Source organism: Chroicocephalus ridibundus, chromosome 8 (assembly GCF_963924245.1).
Source record: "Chroicocephalus ridibundus chromosome 8, bChrRid1.1, whole genome shotgun sequence".
In the NCBI taxonomy this organism is placed as follows: Eukaryota; Metazoa; Chordata; class Aves; order Charadriiformes; family Laridae; genus Chroicocephalus; species Chroicocephalus ridibundus.
The window spans coordinates 19,392,878-19,417,975 of NC_086291.1; the positions used below are offsets into that span (position 1 = coordinate 19,392,878).

Sequence of the window (25,098 nt, forward strand, 5' to 3'; positions counted from 1 at the left end):
AAGGGAAGTGGGGGGAGCTGCGCATGCGCGTTGAGGGGCTGGCGGAGAAGGCGGGACTGGTCTCTCAGGGCCCGCGGTGTTTGAAGTGGGGTAAGGAGGGGGATCTCTGGATTCCTATGGGTTCCTGTGGAGAGGGAAGCGGGGTGCTGGGAGGGAGGAGGGCTGCGAGGCGCCGCCGCCGTTGCCGATGCGAATCCCCTCAGGGCCCCTCTCTCCCTTCCCCTCAGGGCGGCAGCGTTGGTTTCTCTGACCGTTTCCCATCAAAGTACCTCAGGCCTCATTTGCAAAGTGTTACTTGCTGCTGTGAAGGCCTCCCCACCCTCACCCCCCAGCTTAGTCGCTCTCCTCTGTGCTGTCAAGGACTCACTGCTTCGATTTTTTTAATTATTTTTTTTAAACTTCGCCGGTCAGCGAGGCACGTTTTGTGTATTGGTTGTGTACGTGCTGTTACCTCTCTAGGCACCCTGCCAGCTTCAGGGGACTTCTGTAGTAACTGAGGTGCGTTGTGCAAGAGGCTTTTGGCGACCGATGTGCAGCAGGTTTTTCCAGTTTAAGTGTTGATTCATGCAGCTCCTCGTACTTTGTGAATGCGTACAGAACTCTTTTTCCCAAAAAAAGACAATTTGTAATTTTTATCGAGTGAATGTGGGAGGAGGTAGTGTGCAAAATGTATGTTTACATTGGGAAATTCAGTATTTCCTTTTTAGTATTTTTCTCTTTTTTTTTTCTCCTTTCCTTTTCAATTTGCCTTATTTCAGTGTCTTTAAAAGTATCTTTGTAAGTAGTATTCACTTTAACAATGTTTTATTATTAAATATTATTTTAGTGGTGTGTGTGATACCAATGGAATATAGTATGTGGACTTGCGCTAATAGTGCTGCTGATGAAGGCCTGCTTGTAAACTTACAGTCATTGCGGAATCAGCTGAGGAAAACTGAAAAAAATCTACAAACTGTAGAGGAAGAGCTTTCTAGGTATGAGTGTGTTTGGGAATGAGAACGGCCACTGTCTTGTAGTGTAAATCTTACGTAGTGTAATGGCTTATTGCAAGTAGCTCCTTTTGTGCTTTTCTTTTGAATACTGTTTATGAGCAATTAAAAAAATAATAAAGAAAATACGGTGTAGCAACTTTTTACTCTCCCTTGTAGCACTAGTAAAAGTGAATGTTATGGCCGCTGCTTTGATGAAGTGGTAGATTTCACTCTGGAGGACCTTGTACAACCTAATTGCAACCATCGAGGCCTTTCCAACCGTAAGAAGAATGCTGGTAACGCATCTTGCCAGGATTTTCAAAGAAAATCTGAAGTAAATATTGTACTTCATTACTTATTTTTATTACTTTGGTTTTCTATTCTTTGCTATGTTTATGAATATTTTTTCGCTTTTAGGGCTAGGAGTTGATACTCTCTAGCATTGGGCAATTATATCAGCGGAGCTCTTATAGTATGATTTGAATACATTTGTTTTGCAGTTTTCATTGATGTATATATTGCTTATGTATGCACATATATAAGTGTGTGTGTATATATATGTAAAAAACTTTTTTTCATGTCTAGGCTTACTCAGTATCTACGACTTCTGATAAAACTGTGGAAGAAAATGAACATCTTAGGGAGAAGCTGGATGCCCTTCATGAGCAAAATGCATCTTTGGTTTCTCAGAACCAATACCTAAAGAACAGAGTGGAAACAATGAACTTTGAATTGATGCAGTTAAAAACAAGAGTATGTATCTTTAGTGTATTCATCAAAAAGAAAAACAAACTGTGAACCCAAAAAGCCACTCCAGTGACCGTGACTTTTGAGTCTGTAATTCCAAGCAGAACATATTATTTTTTTGTCTTAACCTTATCTAAATTTAGTATTTAAATTTTAAAGTTTAATATTTTATTTTTTTCATAATATTCAGCATTAATCTTGCAACAGAATAGTTTGGAGTCTATGTCTCAATGAGCAAAACAACTATATTAAGTATGAATTCTATCTGTTCATGTTCCAAAGTTTAATCTAAAGCCAGTAAGTCACAGAATGAAGAATACATTATGTAAGAAAATAGTTCAAGAATGTATTTTGTACTTTTCACATGTCTGAGCTATATTAAGATTAATGTGAGTAATAATAGCACAGGAGTCATTTGTCTAGGAAATGAAAAATGTTGTTCTTTCAGGTTGAATTAATATTGCTATTTTGAAAAAGTGAAGGTGAGTTCAAAGGAAATATTGTATCTACTAAATCATTACTGATTTAGTATATATTTGTATGTACAGTTTGTTTCAGGACAACTATATTCTGGTATTTGGTTTATACGTAACATTAGTAAAACATAGCTATGCTTAATGTTTTTCATTTAAGAAATGTTATTTCCAAGACAGTACAAATAAGTAGATAAACAAAATGTTTGACTGTCTGGCATGGAAAGAACAAATAGTGGAATTTAAACTTTTGAGGAAGAGCAAGAGACAAGATCAACATGTAAAGAAATCACTCTGCTAGACAGCATATCGCACTGGAGTGGTGCTAAGGAACAGGAAGGATGTTAAATGAGCATAAAATTGGGGGTCAGTTTGTGTAGATGAACAAGCATCTTCTACAGTGAGGTTGAGAGCACTGTGTCATTCAGTAAGCAGATTGTTCTTGCGCATCTCACCTGAAGGTATATATACAAGTGTTAATGAAACCCCAAATATGTTTGTATTTCAGATTTCTTATCTTGAATCGACTTTAGGTACACATTTAGTCAGCATTCCAAAGTTGAAAGAACAGATTGTAAACTTGGAAGCAGAAGTTTCAGCTCAAGATAAAATTCTGAGGTAATAAATGTACTTTTAAATCAACATTTTATTGTGGTCTGCTTGCTAGTCCAATCTCTTTTTTCGGAATGATGTAATTACTGGCAGGTACTATGTGGGTCATGTAATCTGAGGCTTGAAACTTTCATTTCAGAACCATCTATAGAAGGAGGAAGGTGTTTTATTTTGTACTTAATGTACGTCAAGAAAAGGAGAAAAAATAAAGGCTGGTAAAGGAAACCAGTTTATGATGTAGGCTAAAGATGAATGTGTCCTTATAACTGACTAGAGTGATTGTATGCTACATGACTGCATATCTTCTGTAGTAAATAAGCACATGTATTTTCAAACGTGACTGTGCAGCATGTAGCATAAAGGATTCTTTCTTCATGAATATATTCATGAAGGCAAACGGTCAAATAAAGCTAACATATACGGTGTCCAGAGGCTGCCAAGGAAGATGTACCCGGCTGTCAGTTTATCTTACAGCCTCGTGCTATGTAGTATTCAAGTAATATCTTAATAGTCTGTCTTCACAAAAGAGGTAAAAATGCCTATATTTAGCGTATATTTTAGTGTTGTTTCCCACATGTTATCCAGACCAGTCATACCTATTGCCAGAAAAATGGTGATTTCTATATTCAGATCTTGTGATGCAAAGTCAGCCATCTGTGTCCTTGGCAATCATGACACCTGATGCCTATCGATGAGGCTTGGACACCACTCCAGGCTGCAGACATACTCCTGGGGAGTTTGGAGACTATGGGTGTTCCAAACCTAGTTTTGAGAGTTGCAGTGTGTTTAACTAGCTCTTCTCAAACATTGTGTGCAGAAAAGGACAGTAGAAACCTAGTTTCTTTACAAAACAGTTCCCATTTTTTAATTATGCTTTGTTTAGAGATGCAGAAGATGAACTGGATCAAAGACGGAAAACAGGAATGGAAAGAGAAAACACGTTGCAAAGATATAAAAAAGGCTATAAAAATCTGAAGATGGAGTTAATTGAACGAAGCAAGCAAGGAAAGAGGTAGCGAAGTAATTTTTATGAACTGAATACAGAATAATAGTGCATAAGTGTTTATTTCCATTGGCAGATGTTTACTTTGTGGAATCAAATTATTTCTCTGCTTTAAGGATGTTATTTTTTTTAAAAAAATGGGGAAATTCAGTGTGAAAATACTTATTATTTAAATAGGCACTTTTTAAATCTTGAAATTTGCTGGTAGTTGCAGGCTGATATCGTACACTAGTAACCAGTTTATCACCTGTTTTTTTTTCCCTTCAGAATAACTGTATACTGTAATGGAGAGCTGAAATGTGTCCAGAACATGTTTTTCCTGAATTATTTTTGACTTTGTCTCGCAAGAACCTACAGCGTATGCTCAGTACTCGGTATTCAACAGTACTGAGTGCTGTATTTTTGTGTTTGGTGTGAGGAAAGTGATAGAAGCACAACCTAACTGAGAGAACATTCTTATGTTACCCGTAATCTTATCTGTCTATATGGTACTGTTGAAAAGGGTGCTGTAATTCCATTCCAATCCCTGTTTCCCTGTCCTATTGCCTCCTTTAGCCTAGTGGTTGTGTGGCTACTGGGAGGGTTAGGTAATTTCTTTCAACTGCTGGAAGTTACCATATACAATCCTATTATCTCCAAAATGTAATTTTAAAGAAATGAGAAGAATAAATAAAATTATTACTACCTGCCCAATTCATTTACCTGCATTACCTGCGGCAAAAATTAACTGAATTAATGACTTGGGACAGCATTTCTTGAGCCTTTTAAATGCAAACCCCTTGTTTGGCTTGCGTGTCTACCCATGAAATTACCTCTAACCTTCCTGTAGCTAGACAAACGGAAATACTGTGGCACTTGCACTACTGGTGAAGAAATGTATTGATTTACGTTCACTGTTCATTCAGAGCATGTGGGGCTGGAACTAGCTGTACTTAGTTACTAGTTACAAATGTAAATGTTTTTGTACTTTACTAACAGGTGTTAAAGGCAACATAAGAAGTTATGGTTACTATTAACAATTATTACAGTTTGCTTTTAGTCAGTAATTACAACCACGTACTATCCTTTAGCCAAGCAAACTGAAGTGCTTTAGACTAACACTATTTTGTTTGTTATTCTGAAATCCCTTTATCCCATTCTCTGAATACTTTTGCCATCTCCAAACAGGCAGCAGTCCTCAAACTAAGAAACACCTGTCTGAGGGGAGGGTGTACTTAGATGAGGTACTCGCCTCATCCCTGCAGTTCCCTTAGTCAAAGAGAAACAAATGTTATTGAACAGCAGTAATTATTGTGAGCCTGTGGTGGGTGTCCTGAACAGACTGCATACCTGTGCTGTCCCACGGTTACCGTTCCAACTTCTTCCCTAGTGAGTAATGATAGGGGAAAGTAAAAAAGGGACAGAGGCACAGAGTAATAAAGTGAAATAGTAGGCAGTCTGGGTTGCTGCTTTGAACAGTTGCTCACTTGATATCATCCCAGTCTCATCTTCCTTTACTATTCTTGATGCCCCGTCTCCAGTATCCTCCAAATAATTTATCTTTTGATTAGTTCCTGTCAGTCTCACCATAATTCCATCACGAGAGCTCCTTCAGTATCAAAATCTCTTCTAGTTCCCCTTAAGCAGTTTGGATTTTAAGGAGCACTGCTATCTTCTGCTTCCTTATCATGCACGCTATCCCAGTCCCTAAAATGGGCTTTTACTGGTAGGGACATGAAGATGATTTGAATCAAAGTGTTCTTGAAGGGGAATCAAAAGTGTTTATTTTTACATTCTTAGTCTTACTGGAATTTTGTTTATGTTAATATGCAAAAATGACATTTAAGATTAATTTATGCCTCATGTGAAACTTTTTTTATTTAGACCTTGGAAAGTTGGAAGAGGAAAAGAAGTTAACTGGAGCAATTAATTTAGTAGTTGTTTTTAGTAACTGGAGGACATAGTTACATAATGACTGAAATTTGTGATTTTTAAAATTGGTATGCTTCTTTGCAGAGCAGAACAGCAAAGAAATGAAGCTTTGTTGAACACAGAGGAACTGACAAGAGCTTTCAAAAAGTACAAAGAGAAAATGACTGAAAAATTAGAAAAGGTAAGAGTTTTTTCTTCACTTGTTTTTGTCATGCTATTAGGATTTTGCTTCTTTCAGTAAGCTGGGCAGCAAACAGCAGCGGGTTCACCAGTGGGTCAGTTTTTTTTCTGCTTGTTGGTGGCAACGTCCTAAGAGAGGTGGGACAGGGTACGCAACTGTTTATGGTGATAACTTCAGTTATCCGGTTTTAAACTGTCTTCACACAACCTGGACAGCCTGCATCTTTGAGGTATCCTAATACTGCTGCTGTTTCTTCTGTCTTTTGCTTGCCAGATGGGAATTTTACATTTTAAGAGTATATATGATCCCTTTTAAAGAATTCTTTTGACTCGATCTGTGTAACCTGTTAAATGAAATATGAGCTAGAGAAGAGCTAAGATGAAAATGAAGTCATCTCTCAAAGTTCCAGTGGTCAGAATTGTTAATGCTTCCTGCCTTGTGGGAGGAGAAAATACATGCCTGAGACAGTTAGATCTTACAGAGAATATTTATTTGATTAGACTTCTTTCCTTCTTTCCAACCACAAATATGCCCTAAAATATTAAACCAAAATATTACTTTTTTTCCCCAAATGGCAGATTAAAAAAGAAAACTTTGCCCCTCTCCTTTTCACAACAGTGAGCAGTGACCTACAGGCTTATCAGAACGAAAAAAAGAAACAGCATAGTGTTTATAGTATTCTTTTAAAAAAGCCTGTTGGCCATGGAAGCTTAGATTATTGTTGTACAGTAATGAAAAAAATTGCTTTTTAAGGTTAAAGCTGAAGAAATAGTCTTGGGAAAACATTTAATTAATTGTGAAAAAGAAAACGAGAAGTTGAATGAAAAGTGTGTCAGCTACAGAAAGGATCTAGACATCCTAGAAGAGCAATTAAGGTAACGCAAAGGCTTTTAAAAATCTCTGTACACTTATTTGAGAATAAATTGCATGTTACAGCTGTCACTGTGAACACGCTGCTCAATTCATGTAGTTCAAACCAAATCAGGACCAGCATCAATGAACACTTAAGATCAATATCAGCAATACAACAGACAAACCGTAATACTAAACAGGTAAAAAATATTAGCATACACTTACAAATTTCTAGATTCTGTTCTGTAACTAATCCTTAAAAGTTCTAATCCTGCATGCTGCCACATACTCACGGTAACAAGCAATACCCCACCAAGCCTTCTGGGAGCATAAGTTCCCTTGCTCGCATGCTGCTTCTGCGGGAGGTGTGGGAACTGTGACTTTATGTATAGCTGTTCTGCTGCCTGCAGCCTGCCGATATACCTGCCAGTGAGAAAGCACCCTGTGAGTTCATTTACATCACTAGGTATGAGTCCCTATTTGTTGCACACCATATTGTCAGTCCCTAGCTAGAATGAAGGATTCACTTGGCATCCAATGGGGAGGCTGCACTCAGGCCTGAACAGAGGTTGTGACACTGTCTGGAACTTCTGGCAGTGTCAAACCGGGTTTTGACTGCTACTCAGTTTCAACTCCACGGTCCTTTCCCACTGTTAAAAAATTTCTGTGCTGCTTGTACGTGTCTTTTTCAAGCTGAACCTCACTTTGTTTCAGAAGTCTTTTAGTAATTCCCTCATTAATGAGGGAAGACAACTATCAGCTGGTTGTCTTTAGCATTATTAGGTTTGGATGAACATCTTCTCGGACAGTTTTGGGTATCCCGTTCACACGCGTTTTGGGTATCCCATCCTCACCTACGTTCCTGTATTAACAATTGTTCTTTAGGCCATTTTGGCAAGGGTGGGCAGCGTGTGAGTGCCCTTACCCTAGCTTGAGTCTGTTTAACGGCTCCCTCCTGCTGATGGGGGTCTTGACCCTAGTCTGCCCTCTTTTCTCTGCTAACTTCCATTGGGTTTGGCACTCATCCAGGACCTTTGCCAAGCTAATTCAGTTTGCTAAATCAGCATGTACTTTAAAGAGTGAATAACTTGTCATGGCCTAAAAATGTAATTGTCTCACTGTACAGTCAGATATGAGGGGAGAGAAGAAACAGGACCCCTCTCTCTCTTGTTAGTAGCAGAACATTTGACTAGCTCAGTACTTAGCTTCCTCCATTGTCAATTTAGATATAGTTATGTAGTTATTTCCTTCTGTTCTTAAATTATCTTAGCTTCAGCAAGCCACCTTGATCTCTTTCCTACCAGTGACTCTGCTGGTAGTGCTTAAAACTTTATTAGAATCATAGAATCTTCATGGTTGGAAAGGACCTTTGAGATCATAGAGTCCAACCAAACAACTTACAATCTCTGCCACTAGAGCATGCCCTGAAGTCCCACATCTAGATGTTTCTTAAACACCTCTAGGGATGGTGACTCAACCACCTCCCTGGGCAGGCTGTTCCAGTGCCTGACCACTCTTTCAGTAAAGTAATTCTTCCTAATATCTAATCTAAACCTCCCCTGCTGCAACGTCAGACCATTTCCTCTGGTCCTGTCATTATTTACTTGGGAGAAGAGGTCAACACCCACCTCTCTACAGCCTCCTTTCAGGTAGTTGTAGAGGGCAATGAGGTCTCCCCTCAGCCTCCTCTTCTCCAAGCTAAACGTGCCCAGCTCCCTCAGCCTCTCCTCATATGACTTGGTCTCCAGACCCCTCACCAGCCTGGTAGCTCTCCTCTGGACACCCTCCAGCACTTCAATGTCTCTCCTGTAGTGAGGGGCCCAGAACTGAACACAGTACTCGAGGTGAGGCCTCACCAGCGCCGAGTACAGAGGCACGATTGCTTCCCTGGCCTGGCCTTCTCCTGCTGGCCGTGCTATTCCTGATACAAGCCAGAAGGCTGTTGGCCTTCTTGGCCACCTGGGCACACTGCTGGCTCATATTAAGCTGGCCATCCACCAGCACCCCCAGGTCCTTTTCTGCTGGGCAGCTTTCCAGCCGCTCTTCCCCAAGCCTGTAGCGTTGCCCGGGGTTGTTGTGACTGAAATGCAGGACCCGGCACTTGGCCTTATTAAACCTCATACAGGTGGCCTTGGTCCATAGATCCAGCCTGTCCAGGTCCCTCTGTAGAGCCTTCCGACCCTCAAGCAGATCAACACTCCCACCTAGTTTGGTGGCATCTGCAAATTTACTGAGGGTGCACTCAATCCCCTCATCCAGATCATTAATAAAGATATTAAACAAAACCAGCCCCAAAACTGAGCCCTGAGGGACACCACTGGGATTGGCCGGCAAGAGGATTTCACCCCATTAATCACAACTCTCTGGGCACGGCGATCCAGCCAGTTTTTAACCCAGCGAAGAGTACGCTTGTCTATGCCATGATTCGCCAGCTTCTTCAGGAGAATGCTACGGGGGACAGTGTCAAAGGCCTTATCAAAGTCCAGATAGACAATGTCCACAGCCTTGCCCGCATCCAGAAGGCGGGTCACATGGTCATAGAAAAAGATCAGGTTGGTTAAGCAGGACCTCCCTTTCCTAAACCCATGCTGGCTGGCCCTGATCCCTTGGCCGCCCTGCACTTGCTGTGAGAGCTCACTCAAGATGATCCTCTCCATGATCTTTCCTGGTACCAAGGTCAGGCTGACAGGCCTGTAGTTTCCCGGATCCTCCTTCCGACCCTTCTTGTAGATGGGCATCACATTAGCCACCCTCCAGTCATCTGGTACCTTCCCTGTTGACCAAGATTGTTGATAAATGATGGAGAGAGGCTTGGTGAGCTCTCCCGCCAGCACCCTGAGTACTCTTGGGTGAATCCCATCCGGCCCCATAGACTTATGTACGTCTAGGTGCAGAAGCAGATCGTTGACTACTTCCTCCTGGATTATGGGTGGGTTGTTGTGCTCTCCATCCTTATCTTTCAGCTCAGGAGGCTGAACACCCTGGTGATAGCTGGTCTGACTATTAAAGACGGAGGCAAAGAAGGCATTAAGTATCTCAGCCTTCTCCTCATCATCGGTTGCAATTTTCCCCCCCCGCATCCAGTAAGGGATGGAGATTCTCCCTGGCTTTCTTTTTGTTGATGTATTTATAAAAGCTTTTTTTGTTGTCCTTAATGTTAGTGGCCAAGTTGAGCTCCAGCTGGGCTTTTGCCTTTGTAATTTTCTCTCTGTATAACCTAACGAGATCTCTGTACTCCTCCTGAGTTGCCTGTCCCTTCTTCCAAAGGTGGTAAACCCTCCTTTTATTCCTAAATCCCATCAGAAGTTCCTTATTCATCCAGACTGGCCATTTTCCCCGCCCTTTAGACTTGCGACACTTGGGGACAGCCTGCTCCTGGGCCTTTAAGATTTCCTTCTTGAAGAGTGTCCAGCCTTCTGGACCCGTTTGCCCTTCAGGATTGTCTCCCAAGGGACTCTCTCAACGGGTGTCCTGAACAAGCCAAAGTCCACCCTCTGGAAGTCCAAGGTGAAGGTTTTGCTAACCGCCCTCCTTACATTGCTACAAATTGAAAACTTGACCATTTCATGATCACTAAACCCAAGACGACCTCCGACCACCACATCTCCCACTAGTCCTTCGCTGTTTGTGAACAGTAGGTCTAGCAAGGTACTTCCCCTGGTAGGCTCACCTACCTACCAGTTGTGTCAGGAAGTTATCTTCCATGCACTCGAGGAACCTCCTAGCCTGCCTGCTCTCTGCTGTGTTATATTTCTAGCAGATACCCGGCAGGTTGAAGTCTCCAACCAGAAAAAGGGCTGGCGATTGTGACATTTCAGCCAGACGCTTATAGAATACTTCATCTGTCTCCTCATCCTGGTCGGGTAGTCTATAGCATACTCCCAGCACAACATCTCCCTTATTTCCCTTCCCCTTCAACCTTACCCATAAACATTCGACTTTATCATCACTGGAATCTAGCTCTATCCAATCAAAACATTCCCTAACGTACAGTGCCACACCCCCACCTCTCCTTCCTTGCCTATCCCTTCTGAAGAGCTTATAGCCAGCCGTTCATCGCAGCATTCCAGTCACAACAGTCATGCCACCACGTTTCCGTGATGGCAGCTACATCATAGCTGTCCTGCTGCACAATGGCTTCCAGCTCATCCCGTTTGTTGCCCATGCTACGTGCATTCGTGTAGATGCACTTGAGCTGGGCTACCGATTTCATCCCCGTCCTTGGCCCTTTATCCCTAGGCTCATTACTAGCGGGCCTGGTTTTATCCCCTTCCCCCTTAGATTCTAGTTTAAAGCCCTGTCCATGAGCCTTGCTAATTCTTGGCCTAGTACCCTTTTCCCTTTTTGGGATAGGGTTTTCCCATTCTTAGCAAGCGGGCCCAGTGTCCTGCAGATCAAACTATGATTAAGTAGCTTAAGAATGAGTAGTAGTTTATTCTTTCCTTTTGTCTGTTGATAGCGGTTTGCATCTTGGTCCTTAAGAACAGCATAGGCTTAGTAAAGCAGTGAAAACTTTTCTATTCTTTGTAAAGAGCTAATCCTAGATTTTGACAGGTAAACTAGTAAAACAGTATAGCTATGGTGTGTTCTCCTAGTACTTTTAATAATGAAAATCCTAGTCTATTTCTCTATGTTAAGCTATACCTTTTAAATGGACATACTTTTTTTAGGCAATTAAAGGAAGAGAATCACAGCACAAAAGAAGAAATTAAGACTCTAGAGGCAAAGAACATTGAAATGGTATCAATGCTGACTCGGTCTGATCAGAAGATCATTGAGCTTGAGAATGAACGTAGTGAAAAGGAAATAGTACTTAAAGAGAAGAATGCTCTAATAAGTGAAAACACAGAGCTGAGAGCACTTACTGCACAGCAACATAACCGCTTGAAATTATGCCATCAGGAAATTGAGAATTCAAGGGAAGAGCTCAACATACTAGAAACCATTATTTCCCAGTTGTCTTTAAGTACATCTGAAGAGGTACTGTAACTGATACATCCTTACAAATTGTATTATATGTCTGAAACGATTCTAACCAACATTACATGGAAATCCTGTTCTTGAGAAATAATCTGAGTAAAATATCTTTGGTTTTCAAGATGCATGGGTGAAATGTTTTCTTAATTTAAATATTTTACTTTTGTCTTCTCATTCAAGAACAAGGAATAGGTGCTTTGAAATGGATTAACCAGCAAGCATTTAAAATTACACTTTCCATTTCTATGTTTTATGTATTAATTGCTCAGATGTAGGTATATTATCTAAAACGTGATGATGTCCTATTATATGATGCTGAGCTGCTTCTCAGTAGAACAGTATGACATTTCCCATACGACAGACACATTGTGTCACACAGCCAGAGTTGATGTGTCAACCTCGGCAATGGAGAAATTAGAGCAGGACAGATGTTTATAGGAACGTTTTGTTGCTGGGAAAGAGAAAGGTACACCTTCCATGACTGCAAATGAAATGTTTTATCAGGATGAACCCTGGTTTATGACTCTGAAGCTTGTGCTGGTGAAGTTTATTGCTAAACTGAGTGATTGGAAGAGTCATGTAAAAAACCAAACCAAACAAAAAACCAACCTAAAAAAATTCACCAAAAAACCCACAAACCACCACCAACAACAAAAAACCCCCCCAAAAACTACATTTGTGAACTGACTGGGGTTACTGTAGAAATTGTAGGAAGGGCTAGAGACACATATGAGGTCAGGAGTACAGATTGCATCAGATATCTTATTTTTGAAGTATATGTGAGTAGCTGTAATGAAAACAAAATCAGAAGTGAGCTTTCTGTGTGATTTTGGAATTGTGAAGGTGACCTCTGCTGAAGACAATACAGTAATTTTGTATAAAAATTATGTTTTGGCTTCTTGTGATCATACACGTTTATTTGGAAGATTAATGGAGTATTTAGAAGCCTTCTGTAATTTGAGGAGAAAATGGTATTAAATGCAGTCATCAAAATCTGAAAGGAAGCATGATGTGAGAAGTTCAAAATGTGCAATTACTGATAGTATCTCCATTTACTTAATTTTTCACAGCAAAAATTCTCATGCTTCAGTTCCTGTACAAAGATATCTAAAGGAATGGGCTCAGTGTCAGAGGGCCCTAATGCCTATAGTTTCTACTAATGTGAGACAAACCTGCAGCGTTCTGCAAGCAGTTCCTTGAGAATAATTTTAAAGATCAAGTTATTCAAACTTCTAGCATCCTGGCATATGTGTCTTGAATTTTATATGCTAGTATAACACATGAATTAATCATGCTGTGAATCAACAAAAAGTCAATTTTTTTTTGATTGATCTTGGTTTTTCCTTAACTTTTAGTTTAAATGGCACCACTTGAAACACCAGCTATCCGGTTCCTCAACAAAGGAAGCTCCCTCTGAATCTTGTGAATCAAATAAACCTTTGATTGCAGATCTAAGGTATAACTTTCTGGTTACTGAATTGTGGCAAGAATAGGCAGGTAATAAGGTAGTATTGGAACTAGCATGCAGAAAGAATGTTAAATAATTGTCTCCTCCTTTATAATAGCATTAAACTGTCAATGAACGAAGCAGAAATTCAAAACCCTCGTGCAAACTTAACTATCTGTAATGGAGCTGGGCATCCTTCTAATGATAATGAAGGACAAGAAAATAGCAGGTTATGTGGCCTGGAAATGGAGCCTGTCAAATTGATCAGAAGTCAAGGAGGTAAGCCTACCAAAATAGCTGTGCAGTTCTGTCTGATTAATACACGGAATAGGAGGGTTTTGGTGGGGTTTAAATAGTTTTTATAGTGTTTTTTTAAATATAGCTCTGTGAGCTAATAGTTATGGTTTGGTTGAATAGGGAGCATTTTGCCACCTTGGAATTCTGGAAATTGTCATGTTCTCGGGACACAATATTCTTCCTTTTGCTAGTTAAGTTAGTTGTTCAGCAGTACCCAAGCTACGAGTTGTGTTGAAATAGAGCCATGTATTTTTTTCTCTATGCAGGTTATGCTAAGGTGTACACATTTTCTTTGATTCTTTTCTCCGTATCCTGCTGTTGCAGGATTTCTGCAATCGCTTCTGTGATTACTGTTAGGACTACTCCATGAAATTACTTCAGGGCACCTATATAATGATGCTGTCTTCAATTTTTTTGTTTGTTTGACAGGTTTTTGTTTGTTTGTTTGTTTGTCACAGCTTTCAGTTACATTACAAGGAAAAAATAAACAGTCTTGTCTCTGAATACTATATGTGTTAGTTCAATACGTTGTCATTAAATTATAATTCTTATATTTCTTCTCACTTTGGTTTGTATGATTATTTGCTTGAGTGCTGGTTTGTATGTTCTTTTATAAATGAATCTTTATTTTTTCTACTTTGAGAGAGGAGAAAATGTCAACAGTTGGAACTCATCAGCAAACAATTTGAAAAGGAGAGGCAAAGATTCCGGAAAGAGATAGAAACGTTACGCACTAAACTGACAAAAGCAGAGGATGAGAATTCTTCTTTGAAGACCAGCATGGCTCAGAGAGCCAGTCAGTTTCAAGTCATACAGGAAGACCTATTGAAGAAGGCTTCAAAAACTAGTAGCTTAGAGAGAGAAGTAAGTTTTTAGCAGCACTGAAAAAATACGTCACTTTTTATTGACTTCAGTAATCAAAGATAGTTCAGACAATAGTTATGGAAAAACTGCAATGGCCATATTAACTTTAAAATATGGCATATTTTAGAAAAATTGGAAATAAACTTTTGAGCAAGCAGAAAAGCTTAAAAGCTAACAGCCTTAATTTGTTAGTTGTCAGAAATCTTGTTTTAAGCTGATGTAGTTAGTGGGCTTTACTACTACTATTTTGGTTTGTTATGTGGAAAATTATGCACAGTCTTGTTGCTGTGGTATGGTTGAATTAATGTGTAACCTTAAGAAATCGATGTTGAAGGAACAGTTGTATTTTTCCTCATTAAATGTTAGTACAGTTGCCAGAGATTAATATCATTACCAGAGTCATGACAGAAATTAAGCTTCAGGTTAACCACTCTTCCTTGGTTGAATAAGTTAAAGTGCTGATGTTTACATTCTGGTGCTAGTGTTTTTATAGAATTCCAGCATAATAGGATTTGCAGCACTTCCTAATAATGGCCATAAATGTTATAGATCTGTAATAGTTAATTCACTCATATGGCACTGATAATTATCATGGATTGGATACATTTGAGGTAAATTGTCCTGAATTCTTCTCTGCAAGTAATAAAGTTTAATAGAGCATACAAAAATAAACAAACAAACAAATAAATAATTAAAAATACTAGGAAATAGCAGTAGCTGAAATGACATTGGCAGTAAGAATGTATATACAAAGAATAGAATAAACCTGAAACAGTTGTCTTCATGCTGGTTTGTGGCATATTTAATTTCAGATAACAAAGAAATCTTCTCAACTTTCTGCACTTGAGAAGCAGTTGGAAGAGAAGACTACTGCTTATTCAGCTGCTGCAGCAAGAAATACTGCGCTGGAACAGGAACTCATGGTAAAATGCTCTGAGTGAGAAACTACATTTATGTAAAAAGACATAAATGGAGATTAAAGTTTAAGTTAAAACAGTATTATTCCATGTATTCAAAATGGATAGACTTTCAGATCTGCTAAACAATCTGTGCAGTTTTTAGACAGTTTTTAAAAACTGAATCTTGTTTCAAATAAAACATCCCTTTTTTCCTGCTTTTGGACATGGGAAGTTATTAATGGACATGTTACTTTTTCCTTGTGGTGATACGTGCAATGAAAATCTGGTCCTATTGAAATTGATTGTAGCATTGCCATTTGTTTCAGTGAAATACATGTAGACATGTGAATAAAAAAGTCTTCTAAATGGTAGTAAGTGAAGAAGGTGACCTAACACTTGGAGCACTGTGAAGTCTGGCCTGCGTATTGTTATGTAAACTTTTTCTGAGTTTTGGGAAGAGGTCTAAGGTTGCTAGAAAAATAAACTATTTATGCGGTCCCTTTCAAATGGAAACCTGCATTTTAAAGATTCCATCTATCCATGTGAATGTGGCATTCATTTTTGTCTTTGTCAGAACCTCCTTGCTCCACTGTGCCAGTAGTCCACCTTGGCAGACACCTTGTCTCTGTGTAGTGGCTGCATTTAGCGGCATTCTACACCTATGTTATAGTTGTGACATCCTTTGAGATGAAACATGCTGTGTATAACTTCAGCATTTTCTGTGTTGTTGTTTTATGAAATCTAGGAACTCTATCATCAAATAAAATGCTGTTTATTGTCATAGCTAAATATTTTTATTAAGTCCTTTTTGTTGTTGCTGTTTCCTAGGGAAAAAACAGACGCATTCACGAGTTGGAAATAACTATCAGCGAAGAACATGAGCAAATAATTTCTGCTTTTGAAAAAGCAAAGTTGGTTCACTTGGAGCAGCACAAAGAGATGGAGAAACAGATTGAACTAGTAAGACCTTCCTTGTGTGCTAGTGTGTATGAGTGATACAAGTTACTTGGTAACTTTTTTCCTATGTTAATTTCTTTGTCTTTTTAGTAATTTTGAGGCAGATGTCCAATTAAAAAGTTATATCTTCTCCCTGCATTTCCCGATTTAATTTTTTTAGTTAATTTTTCATTTAACACTACACAGTATCATGATTTCCCTCTGAGATATTTGTATCCTGTTTTCTGCTCAACTGAAGAGAAATAGGGCCTACTGGGGTTAAACCATGACAGCTTCTAACAATATTCTCTCATTTGCTGAACCTCTGCCAGCCTGAGTCTTATGAGCATCTGTGTTCAGGGAGAACTGGTGGGAAGCTTTTCAGTCTTTACAGAAGAATTCTGTTGCTTCATGTGATTAGAAATATAACCATGGCTATTTCTATCTGTTCAAGAAGCTTGTCATCTTTTACTAAAGAATGTATGCATGGCTTTCTGTCTTGGCTGATGACAGGCAATTACACTCTGACTGCTCTCATTCTTTTGATTCTCCTGTTGCTTTAAAATATTAAAGTTTGGATTTCTCTATATTTTTAAGACTCTGCAATACTGCTAATGGCAGGATTGTATTTACTTTTCATTCTTAAAGTGATGAGTGAATAGAACTGAATGACATATTTAGATGCACAAATTCCCTGAAAAAGCTTATTAAAATAATAAACCTTTAATTACTTATGGACAGCTTCAGACACAGCTGGAGAAGAAACATCAGCAATTCACTGAACAAGAGAAAATAATATCTATTTTGCAACAAGATGTTATACATAAACAACATCACATTGAATCATTGGATGGGCTGCTGATAGAAAGCAGAGAGGTAAAGTTGTCTCTTGACTTTCTTTAACTGCAAATCAAACAAGTGACCAATGATGAAAAGCATATCCATAAACACATGGGAGAAATTGAAGAAAATTAAAGATATTTATGGTTTTGCGTCTTAATTCTTGTTTGAGTAATTGACTGGATCTAGTGTAGTCTCAGCTACTACTACTATATATTGTACAAACTTTAATGACCTTTTTCATTATTTTTTGTCTCAGCGTTCTGTTTATGCATCTGGTTTGCCCCTTGGGCTTCTTGCTCTAATCAAAGGAAAGAGATCTGGATAAAGAACAATTGCATCTATTCTGCACTAGGTGGAAAACCAAGAATGTTCTCTTATGGCAATGTTTTATTCTTTTAATAATTCCTGCTGCTGCAGAATATGAAGGGACACCTATCAGGAACCAAACTCACTTCAGCGTATGATGTACACAAATAGAGTATATAAGCAATTGTGTTTTAAATAGACTGATCTATTTTTTTTCCTGTATTCTTAGTATGAGCTTTTATTGGTTACTATTACTATATTTACGTTTTGTTGTCTTGAATAAAAATATATGTACAAACAGGAAATGGAAAATCAAAATATCAAGAAAGATCAAGGACTGAAGGTGCTGAAAAGTCAGTTAACAGAAGAAACAATCAAAGTTAGTAAGCTCTTCGTAATTTTCAATTAATTGTTTTCAAGTTTGCAGTAATGGTGTATTTCCTTTTATCCTCTACAGAAAAACTATATTAAGGCTGCTTTATAGAAATTTGTCTCATATAAATATTTCAGAAGTTATTAGCCTGAAGTCTTTGCATTCTTTTTTAATTAAAAGAAGTATGGTGAAACCTGCAGTAAGAGATTATGCAATGCATAATTGCTTTATAAAATTACTGTAGTTACAAATTGGGCAGATTTGTGCTTGTTGTACTCTAAAAGTAAAAATGTTGTCTAAAAAAGATAATGTTCTGTAGGTTTTTGCTCTAGATATGACTTATATTTTAGACATACGTGATATTATAATATTGGTCATGTTTCTAGCCATCTATACCTCTTCCTTGTGTTTGCCTGATAAATATTTTCCATGCAGGACTTGCAATAGTATTTTAATAAACAGTTGCCATGGGGTGATTTATCACAGTCAGGTTCCAAATGATATTAAATCTTCAGGATATCACTAGGAGAAGATACTGGGGACTTAGCATGCTCTTTCTGAACTTGTATTGGACCAGTTTTCTATCCAAGTGGCTTTGTAGTATTTGGGATGTTTTCCAGAGATCTAAAATTAGGACCTATTATTGCTTCTTTTCAAAAAGCTCTTGATTTGGGTGGGGAGAGAGTTGTACAATCCAATATGGTTTAGAAAACTGGTAGCATTGGAAGAAGATATTAGCCAATCTGCAGCTAAATTTGCCGTAATACTTGTTGTTGAGAAAAGTCTTAGCATTGAAACCAGTTAAGTTTACTATGGCTTCAGACGTCTGGGGGTTTGTTCATTATAATTTTTATCTGTTCAAGATTATAAGAAATTTTTTAGAGATTACTCAAATTGAAATTAATAGTAAAAGGGTAAAATAGATCAACAGTGTTGACATTGCTAAAAGCTTTTCCTTTCCCTTTTGGTAGACCACAGACACTGTCTATCAGTGCAGAAAGGAAAAAAATGCTGTTTAGTAGCTTTCTGAGAGGAATTTTATTAAGATCCGAATATTATTTTTGAAAAACACTTGCCACAACTCATATGTGATGCTCATTCCAAATTTATTTATACAATTCTATATGGAATAAAATGTGGTGGACTAATGGTTTGGTATTGGGCATATGTTTGCTACTAGCTACTGACAAATTCTACCTACTGACAAATACTAGAATATCTTCTCTTGACTGATAGTCTCATCTGATTTAAACACAGTCTAAAGTATTGTAATTTAATTTCACAAATAATTCTAATTTCTGAGTACTGTTACGGTTTTTAAGCTTATTATAACTTCCATGCCTGTTTTAATACTTTAGAAAAAAATGTAGCATTTCAGATGTTTTACACAAAGATGTGTTTTAACACTTCTTTTAGACTAGTTAATAAAAACTATACCATGCAATTTTAAGTAATCTATTGCATTCCACTAGGTGAGACAACTTGAGTCAGCACTAGATGTATGTAAGGAAGAAGTTGCGCTGTATTTGAGTCAGTCACAAGAAAATAAGGAGATGTTTGAAAATCAGCTCAAAAAAAAGTCTGAAGAGGTAACAGCTTGTTTTAAAAACTCTTCTGTATTGCAGAGAACACTTGTTATGATTTAATCATGAATGATTTAATCTAAAAGTTTGTCTGTGAAATAAGATACAAAACATTTGCAGCAGCAACTGTGACTAGAAGTAATCCGGGAAAAGACTATATATTTTGTGAGGGTAAACAGGAAAATCATAACTAAGGAACACTGCATAAGCTCAGGGAAAATAAGTACCAAGATGAATGAATTGTTGAGAGAAGTAGCAAAATCAGAATTAAGTGAAAGAAAGCATTATCTTGGAAAAAAAATGGAGAGCACGCTATTGCAATATAAACTTCAGTGCGTGTAACTGACTTGTGTTTCAGGTACACCCTTCTTCCCCCCTTGATGGGGAAGAAGTCCTGGGCATAAGAAAGTTTTTACTTCAAGCCCCTGAGTTTTATCGTAATTTCCAGTACAACATGAAAGCAAGAAATAATTAAGTTTAAATATTATTAGCATGAATTTTTATTTATGGGTTTGACTAACGACATGAACTAATTCTCATAGTAGGCTGTTCATGTCAGTGCTGCCCTGCCTGCTGAGAGATAGGCTTTAGTCAACCAGAGATTATTAGACCTTCGACAGGAGTAACTGGATGGAAACCTATAGCCTGTGTTAGGCATAAGCCTGTGATATTTACTGCTGCTTTCTAAGCCCTAAAATCTGTTGTTGTTATACTGCATATGAAGAGACCGGATGCTGTATGAAACTCAAGGGTAGCAAGTGAGGCTTTGTAATTGTGAGCAATGTTTTCATACGTAAGTGACAGTCACTACTTCCACTTTGTGGTGAGCAGTTAGTGATATTTTTTTTTCTTTTTTTTAAAGAACCTTTCCTTTTTTCAGAAAATCCTTGGCATTCATCACTGAGAAATCAGGCCATTCAACATGCGACAAGTTAGGCACTCAGAATTCCTGGTTTTTATTGGCACAACTATTGTTATACAGGCAGGAAGAAATAAAGGGGGGGACTGAGAACAAAATCTCAAGGGGGAAACAAGGACTTTGTGAGAAATAAAGTAAGAGTAGTGACAGAAAGAAAAGTAGTTCAGTAATTTAGAAATGAAAAATCTTTGTTATATATGTTTTTAAAATATTAACTAGTTTAGGTATATTTAGAAAGCAAGAAGTCAAAAACTGGGGCTGACAAGTTGCTTCTTTCCTCACTTTATAAAGCATAATGAGATGTGTTGTGTACTGTTGAAACTGTAATGCAACTAAATTCAGAGACAGACGTTTTATTGAATCATAGGTATAATTCTGTGCTCATTAAGAATGAAGAGAATAGCTGATGCAAATACAAATAAATATGTTCTATTGTAATTGAAAATAAATGTCTTTTCAGGTTCATTATTTACAGAAAGAAATAAAACTAAAAGATCAGAATATTCAGGACACAAGTGTACAAAATATTCTCCTACAACAAACTTTGCATCATCAGCAGCAAATGTTACAGCAAGAAACTATTAGAAATGGGGAGCTAGAAGATAATCAAATTAAACTTGAAAAACAGGTAGAGTATGGTGAGAAGTCTCTACGTACAGACAGACAATTAAATGCTTTTATATATGTTTTTGTAATACCTTTAAAATCTGAATATTTCTTTGGTAACTGCGTTGATAGTTATTGTTTTAGATATATCTAAAATAGAGTTTAATGGTTTGTTTTGTCTTAAACCAGGTTCTGTGCTACTGGAAATTAGCTAGCGTAAGAGTGGCTAAGTACTTGGAAAAACCTAGACTGCAATTAAGGAAAGGTGTATTGAAATTCAGAAAGTTGAATCTTGTTATATTAACTAGAAATATATATATTTGTCTTTCAAATGCAACTACAAAGTTCTAGTCTTAAATTATATAAAATTTTAGACTATAAAGCAATCCGTGTGTTAAAACTCGCTATGTGAGTTGCAAGACAAGGAAGTTTATTTCCTTAGTATGTAATTTAAGAGTACCAACACTCTTTAAATGCCGTTTTAAATAGGTATCCAATTTGGAACAAGAGCTTCAGAAGCAGAAAGCGTATGCAGAAGATGAGTTGAGAAAGGCAGAGGAGAAACTTCGCCTAGCTGCTCAGGAAGCAGATTTAAACAGACAGAAGGTGGATGAACTTAACAGTACAATCAGGTAGGTTTAGAATAACAGATATATATTCTGCGGATAGACATATCAATAAGAAGATTGCGGTCTGAAATGGTATTCAGCTATGTAGTCATACAATTCAGTCTCAATATGAGCATAGACTGGAAATCGGAAGGGAAGTTTCTAACTAGCAGAGGCATGAGTTTCTGGTACAAACTTCCAACAGAATTAATGCGTGTCCCGGCAACCTATTTAACCTTAAGATGGCGCTTCATAATGCAATTCAATTCATAAATATATCAAGTTGCTTGTAATTCTAGATAGTAGATTCTAGGAGGGCTTGTTAGTCTTAAAGAATAGGTGGTTTACTGTGAGAAAAGCCTACTTAACGTGACTTTTTTTAATTCCTATTTTATTCACAAATACTTGTCTTATAGCATGTAAGGAGGTACGTGTGTCGCTTTTGTTATTACAAGGTTCATTTTGTTCTGGTTGCTTCTTCTCTATAGAAAAATTAAATTGGAGAGGGATCAGTGCAAGAATGAACTTACTGTTATGGAAAAAGAAGTAGAGCAATTAAAACGAGATGGTGAAGACCAAGCAACGCAGATAAATCAGCTGGATATTACTTTGGAAGAAGCACGATCAGAGCTCAATGAAAAGGCAAATGAGGGTAATTTCGCTATTTTGTTTCTCAGGCTTCCTTTTATCATGGTATTTCTCTATATGTATTGGATTAGAGATTTTTGCTTTTTCCCTTGTTTTATAATCAAGTACGTGAGAGTAAAAGTATTATAATTTTGATGGAGGGGTTGTTCTTTTTGTTTTTTTTTAAAATGTGTTGGTAATTTCATATTTTTTAAAGGAAAGAAAAAAAAAAACCAAACAACTACACCCACACCCACAAACTTTTTTTTAACCTACCTTTGCAAATTCTCACTGTTGTGGGATGTACCTTTATCCCAAATGAAATGAATAAGTAGTTTTCCCTGTAAACTGGTAATGCAGATTCTTAGTGTGGTAATCAAACAAGACACATAGATTTAATGAGGGCATATGCTATATACAAAAATTCAGCTCTTTAAAACAAATACAAATGAGTCTATGGAAATATCAAATTTTCCAACCCCTGCTCCTCCATTTAATTTTACCGTTATTTTAAACCAGAGGCTTACTACCAAAGCACTACATATTCAGTTACTATGTTGTCTCTGTACTTTCTCCTTGGCCAAATGTTTTTAGGTACATCCTCATACTTGAAGTCAATTATAGATTATGAGCTGAATAAAAATGGCAAAGACTTAAGTCACATGAAAAGGTTGTGGTATAACCTCAGAAATCACTGCTTTTCTAGATTTTGCAAAAAATACTGAAAATTGGATATGACAAGTGCTAGTAGGCAGCGGTGTTGCATGAAGACCCAGACTTAACTGTTGATTAAACATTTTGTGTTTTGCGTGTGTGTAAAATAGTGAATGATTTAGAAGATAAGCTGCTTCAAAGTGAGACTTGCCACAGGGAAGCCTTACAGAAAATAGCAGAATTGGAATCCGCATTAGAGAATGCCCGTGGAGAATTAAAAATCACTTTAACACAGCTTCAGGAATTGCAAGATGCATTACAGAAAGCACAGTCTTCTCTGCAGGAGAAACATGTTGCTATCATGGATCTAACAACTGAGCTCAGGTAAGCTGGTATCTTTTCCATTATGAAAACTTATTTGTGTTAGTTTTTCCATAGGAATTGTTTGGATGGTCTTTTTGCATCTTCTTAGCAGCTCTCTATAATTTTTAGGTGGCTTGTGGCTGTAAGATAACTTAATACAGTAGCTCCTCAGCTCACTTTTAATTTCTAGAAGTGGTGCTCCATTCTTTATTGTGAATTTTGTTTTAAAATCTGCTAAAATTATTTTCTGAATCCCAAAGTTGTGAAATAACTGTAAGAGGAATTACTTTTTTTTATAGTTAAATTGTCCAGTTCCCTTTCTGACCATAAATTAATGATACTTTCTTCTATACTTTTCTTTTTTAAGAACATATCGTTCTTATAACCAATGAAATAACTTGAATAATTAAGTTATTGGAAATTTCCACCTGGAATATAGTCAACATAATTCTTCCATTTGGGTTTGGTTTTTTTGCAGTCAATTAGTTGATTCACTTTTTTTTAAGTAAGTAATAGATCTCATGATTTTCAAGCTGGTACTTGAAGCTAAGCAACTAAATGTGCATTAAGTAATTAAACATATGAGAATTGTAGGTATTGCAAGGGAGAAATTGAAGACAAAACCCAAGAACTCCTTGACATGGACCATGCATTGAAAGAAAGGAATTGGGAACTGAAACAAAGAGCAGCTCAGGTCAGATCACTTTAACTATGTTACTGATAATTATCCTGTTATGTAGTAGATGACCTAGCGGACTTTTTATAAGTTTAATTGTCTGCACAGATTGCTACAAACTGTACTGTTAATATAGCCACAGTGTCAACCTCAAAATCAGCTCTAGGTTACTGAAGACTTATAGTACCAGGAAAATCAGGCTGTGCTCCAATAAGGGACCACAGATTACTGTTTTGATAGAACAGAAGCCTCATGCAAACCTGTGCCATAATTCTTCATTAGCGATAAAGTTATAGGACACCTGTTGTCGTCTTGGTGTTTGATAACACAAAGGGAAGATCTGCACTGAAGTGTGCTTGGAGATGATAGATTCCTTTCTTCGTTTGCATCAGAGCATATTTGATTAGCTTCTCTAAATAAGCAGCCTCTAAATATGAAACAGTATCTTTGTTGCAAACAAATTTCTGTAGCTCACTTGAAATATTTTCAGTCTTTTGGTCTGGCTTCAGGACTTGATACCCATCATGGAAAAACTATTATTCTGTCACTTATAATTAGCCTTCTAATAGGTACTTCCTGCAGGAGTTACCAGCCTTTGTATCCAAGAATATTTGAGATGTAGAGAGAAGGAGGGGAGGGGATTTAAAAAAAACCAAACCAAAAAAAACAAACCAAAAAACCCACCACACACACACACAAAAAAACCCTAACAAAAAAAAAAAAACAACCAGAAAAAAAAAAACCACCCCAAAACCTGTTGAAGGAACTGGCACTGTAAGGAGGCCAGACCTTCCAATACACTCTTGCCGCAATACCCTGTGAGCGGCTCCAGGAATTCATCAAAGCAACAAGATTTTTATTGCTTTGGCAAAACTTGGTGCTTTCTAATAAGATGGATTAGTATGCTAAGATACTCATTACATTCCATTTAAAATGAGAACTAGGTTTGTGTTCTGTGTATCTGAAGGCCAAACTCAGTTATGGACTTTTTCCCCTTTTCTCTTTATGTTTGTCCCCAGCTTTTTAAATGAGACAGCTAGAGTGCATTTTTATATTGACTGCCTGAGAGAATATTCTTCAGACTATGAAGGATTAGTTTCATTCCTTTTGCTGTCACATTTTGTAATGTTGCTTCTTAAAATCTGCGTACTAGTTCAAAATGAAATAACTCATTTTCTTCCTTTTTTACCTCTAGATTACACAGTTGGATATGACAGTTCGTGAACATAGAGGAGAAATGGAACAACAAATAATTCAATTGGAGTGCAATTTAGAGAAGTCAGAATTAGAAATTAAAGAATGCAATAAACAGGTAATTCTTGCTTAAGTTAACCCAGTTTCCCCAACAAAGGGCAGATGATTCTGTGAGA

The 25,098-nt window shown here is 37.5% G+C and overlaps 1 protein-coding gene across 1 annotated transcript in view; it reads left to right on the top strand.

Annotated features, from left to right (window-relative positions):
• Positions 1 to 46: 46 nt before the first annotated feature.
• CCDC18 (coiled-coil domain containing 18) overlaps positions 47 to 25,098 on the top strand; it is a 28,741-nt gene continuing 3,689 nt past the window's right edge. Inside the window, exons 1-23 of the mRNA XM_063344866.1 lie at positions 47 to 90; positions 827 to 974; positions 1,149 to 1,305; positions 1,557 to 1,724; positions 2,700 to 2,809; positions 3,687 to 3,815; positions 5,802 to 5,898; positions 6,652 to 6,773; positions 11,421 to 11,730; positions 13,083 to 13,183; positions 13,293 to 13,453; positions 14,115 to 14,335; positions 15,148 to 15,258; positions 16,063 to 16,194; positions 16,912 to 17,046; positions 17,621 to 17,698; positions 19,165 to 19,281; positions 20,655 to 20,822; positions 21,290 to 21,432; positions 21,897 to 22,060; positions 22,860 to 23,073; positions 23,647 to 23,746; positions 24,924 to 25,040. Of these exons, the coding sequence (XP_063200936.1) occupies positions 844 to 974; positions 1,149 to 1,305; positions 1,557 to 1,724; positions 2,700 to 2,809; positions 3,687 to 3,815; positions 5,802 to 5,898; positions 6,652 to 6,773; positions 11,421 to 11,730; positions 13,083 to 13,183; positions 13,293 to 13,453; positions 14,115 to 14,335; positions 15,148 to 15,258; positions 16,063 to 16,194; positions 16,912 to 17,046; positions 17,621 to 17,698; positions 19,165 to 19,281; positions 20,655 to 20,822; positions 21,290 to 21,432; positions 21,897 to 22,060; positions 22,860 to 23,073; positions 23,647 to 23,746; positions 24,924 to 25,040 (3,186 nt within the window). The 5' untranslated portion in view covers positions 47 to 90; positions 827 to 843. The remainder of the gene's footprint in view (positions 91 to 826; positions 975 to 1,148; positions 1,306 to 1,556; positions 1,725 to 2,699; positions 2,810 to 3,686; positions 3,816 to 5,801; positions 5,899 to 6,651; positions 6,774 to 11,420; positions 11,731 to 13,082; positions 13,184 to 13,292; positions 13,454 to 14,114; positions 14,336 to 15,147; positions 15,259 to 16,062; positions 16,195 to 16,911; positions 17,047 to 17,620; positions 17,699 to 19,164; positions 19,282 to 20,654; positions 20,823 to 21,289; positions 21,433 to 21,896; positions 22,061 to 22,859; positions 23,074 to 23,646; positions 23,747 to 24,923; positions 25,041 to 25,098) is intronic.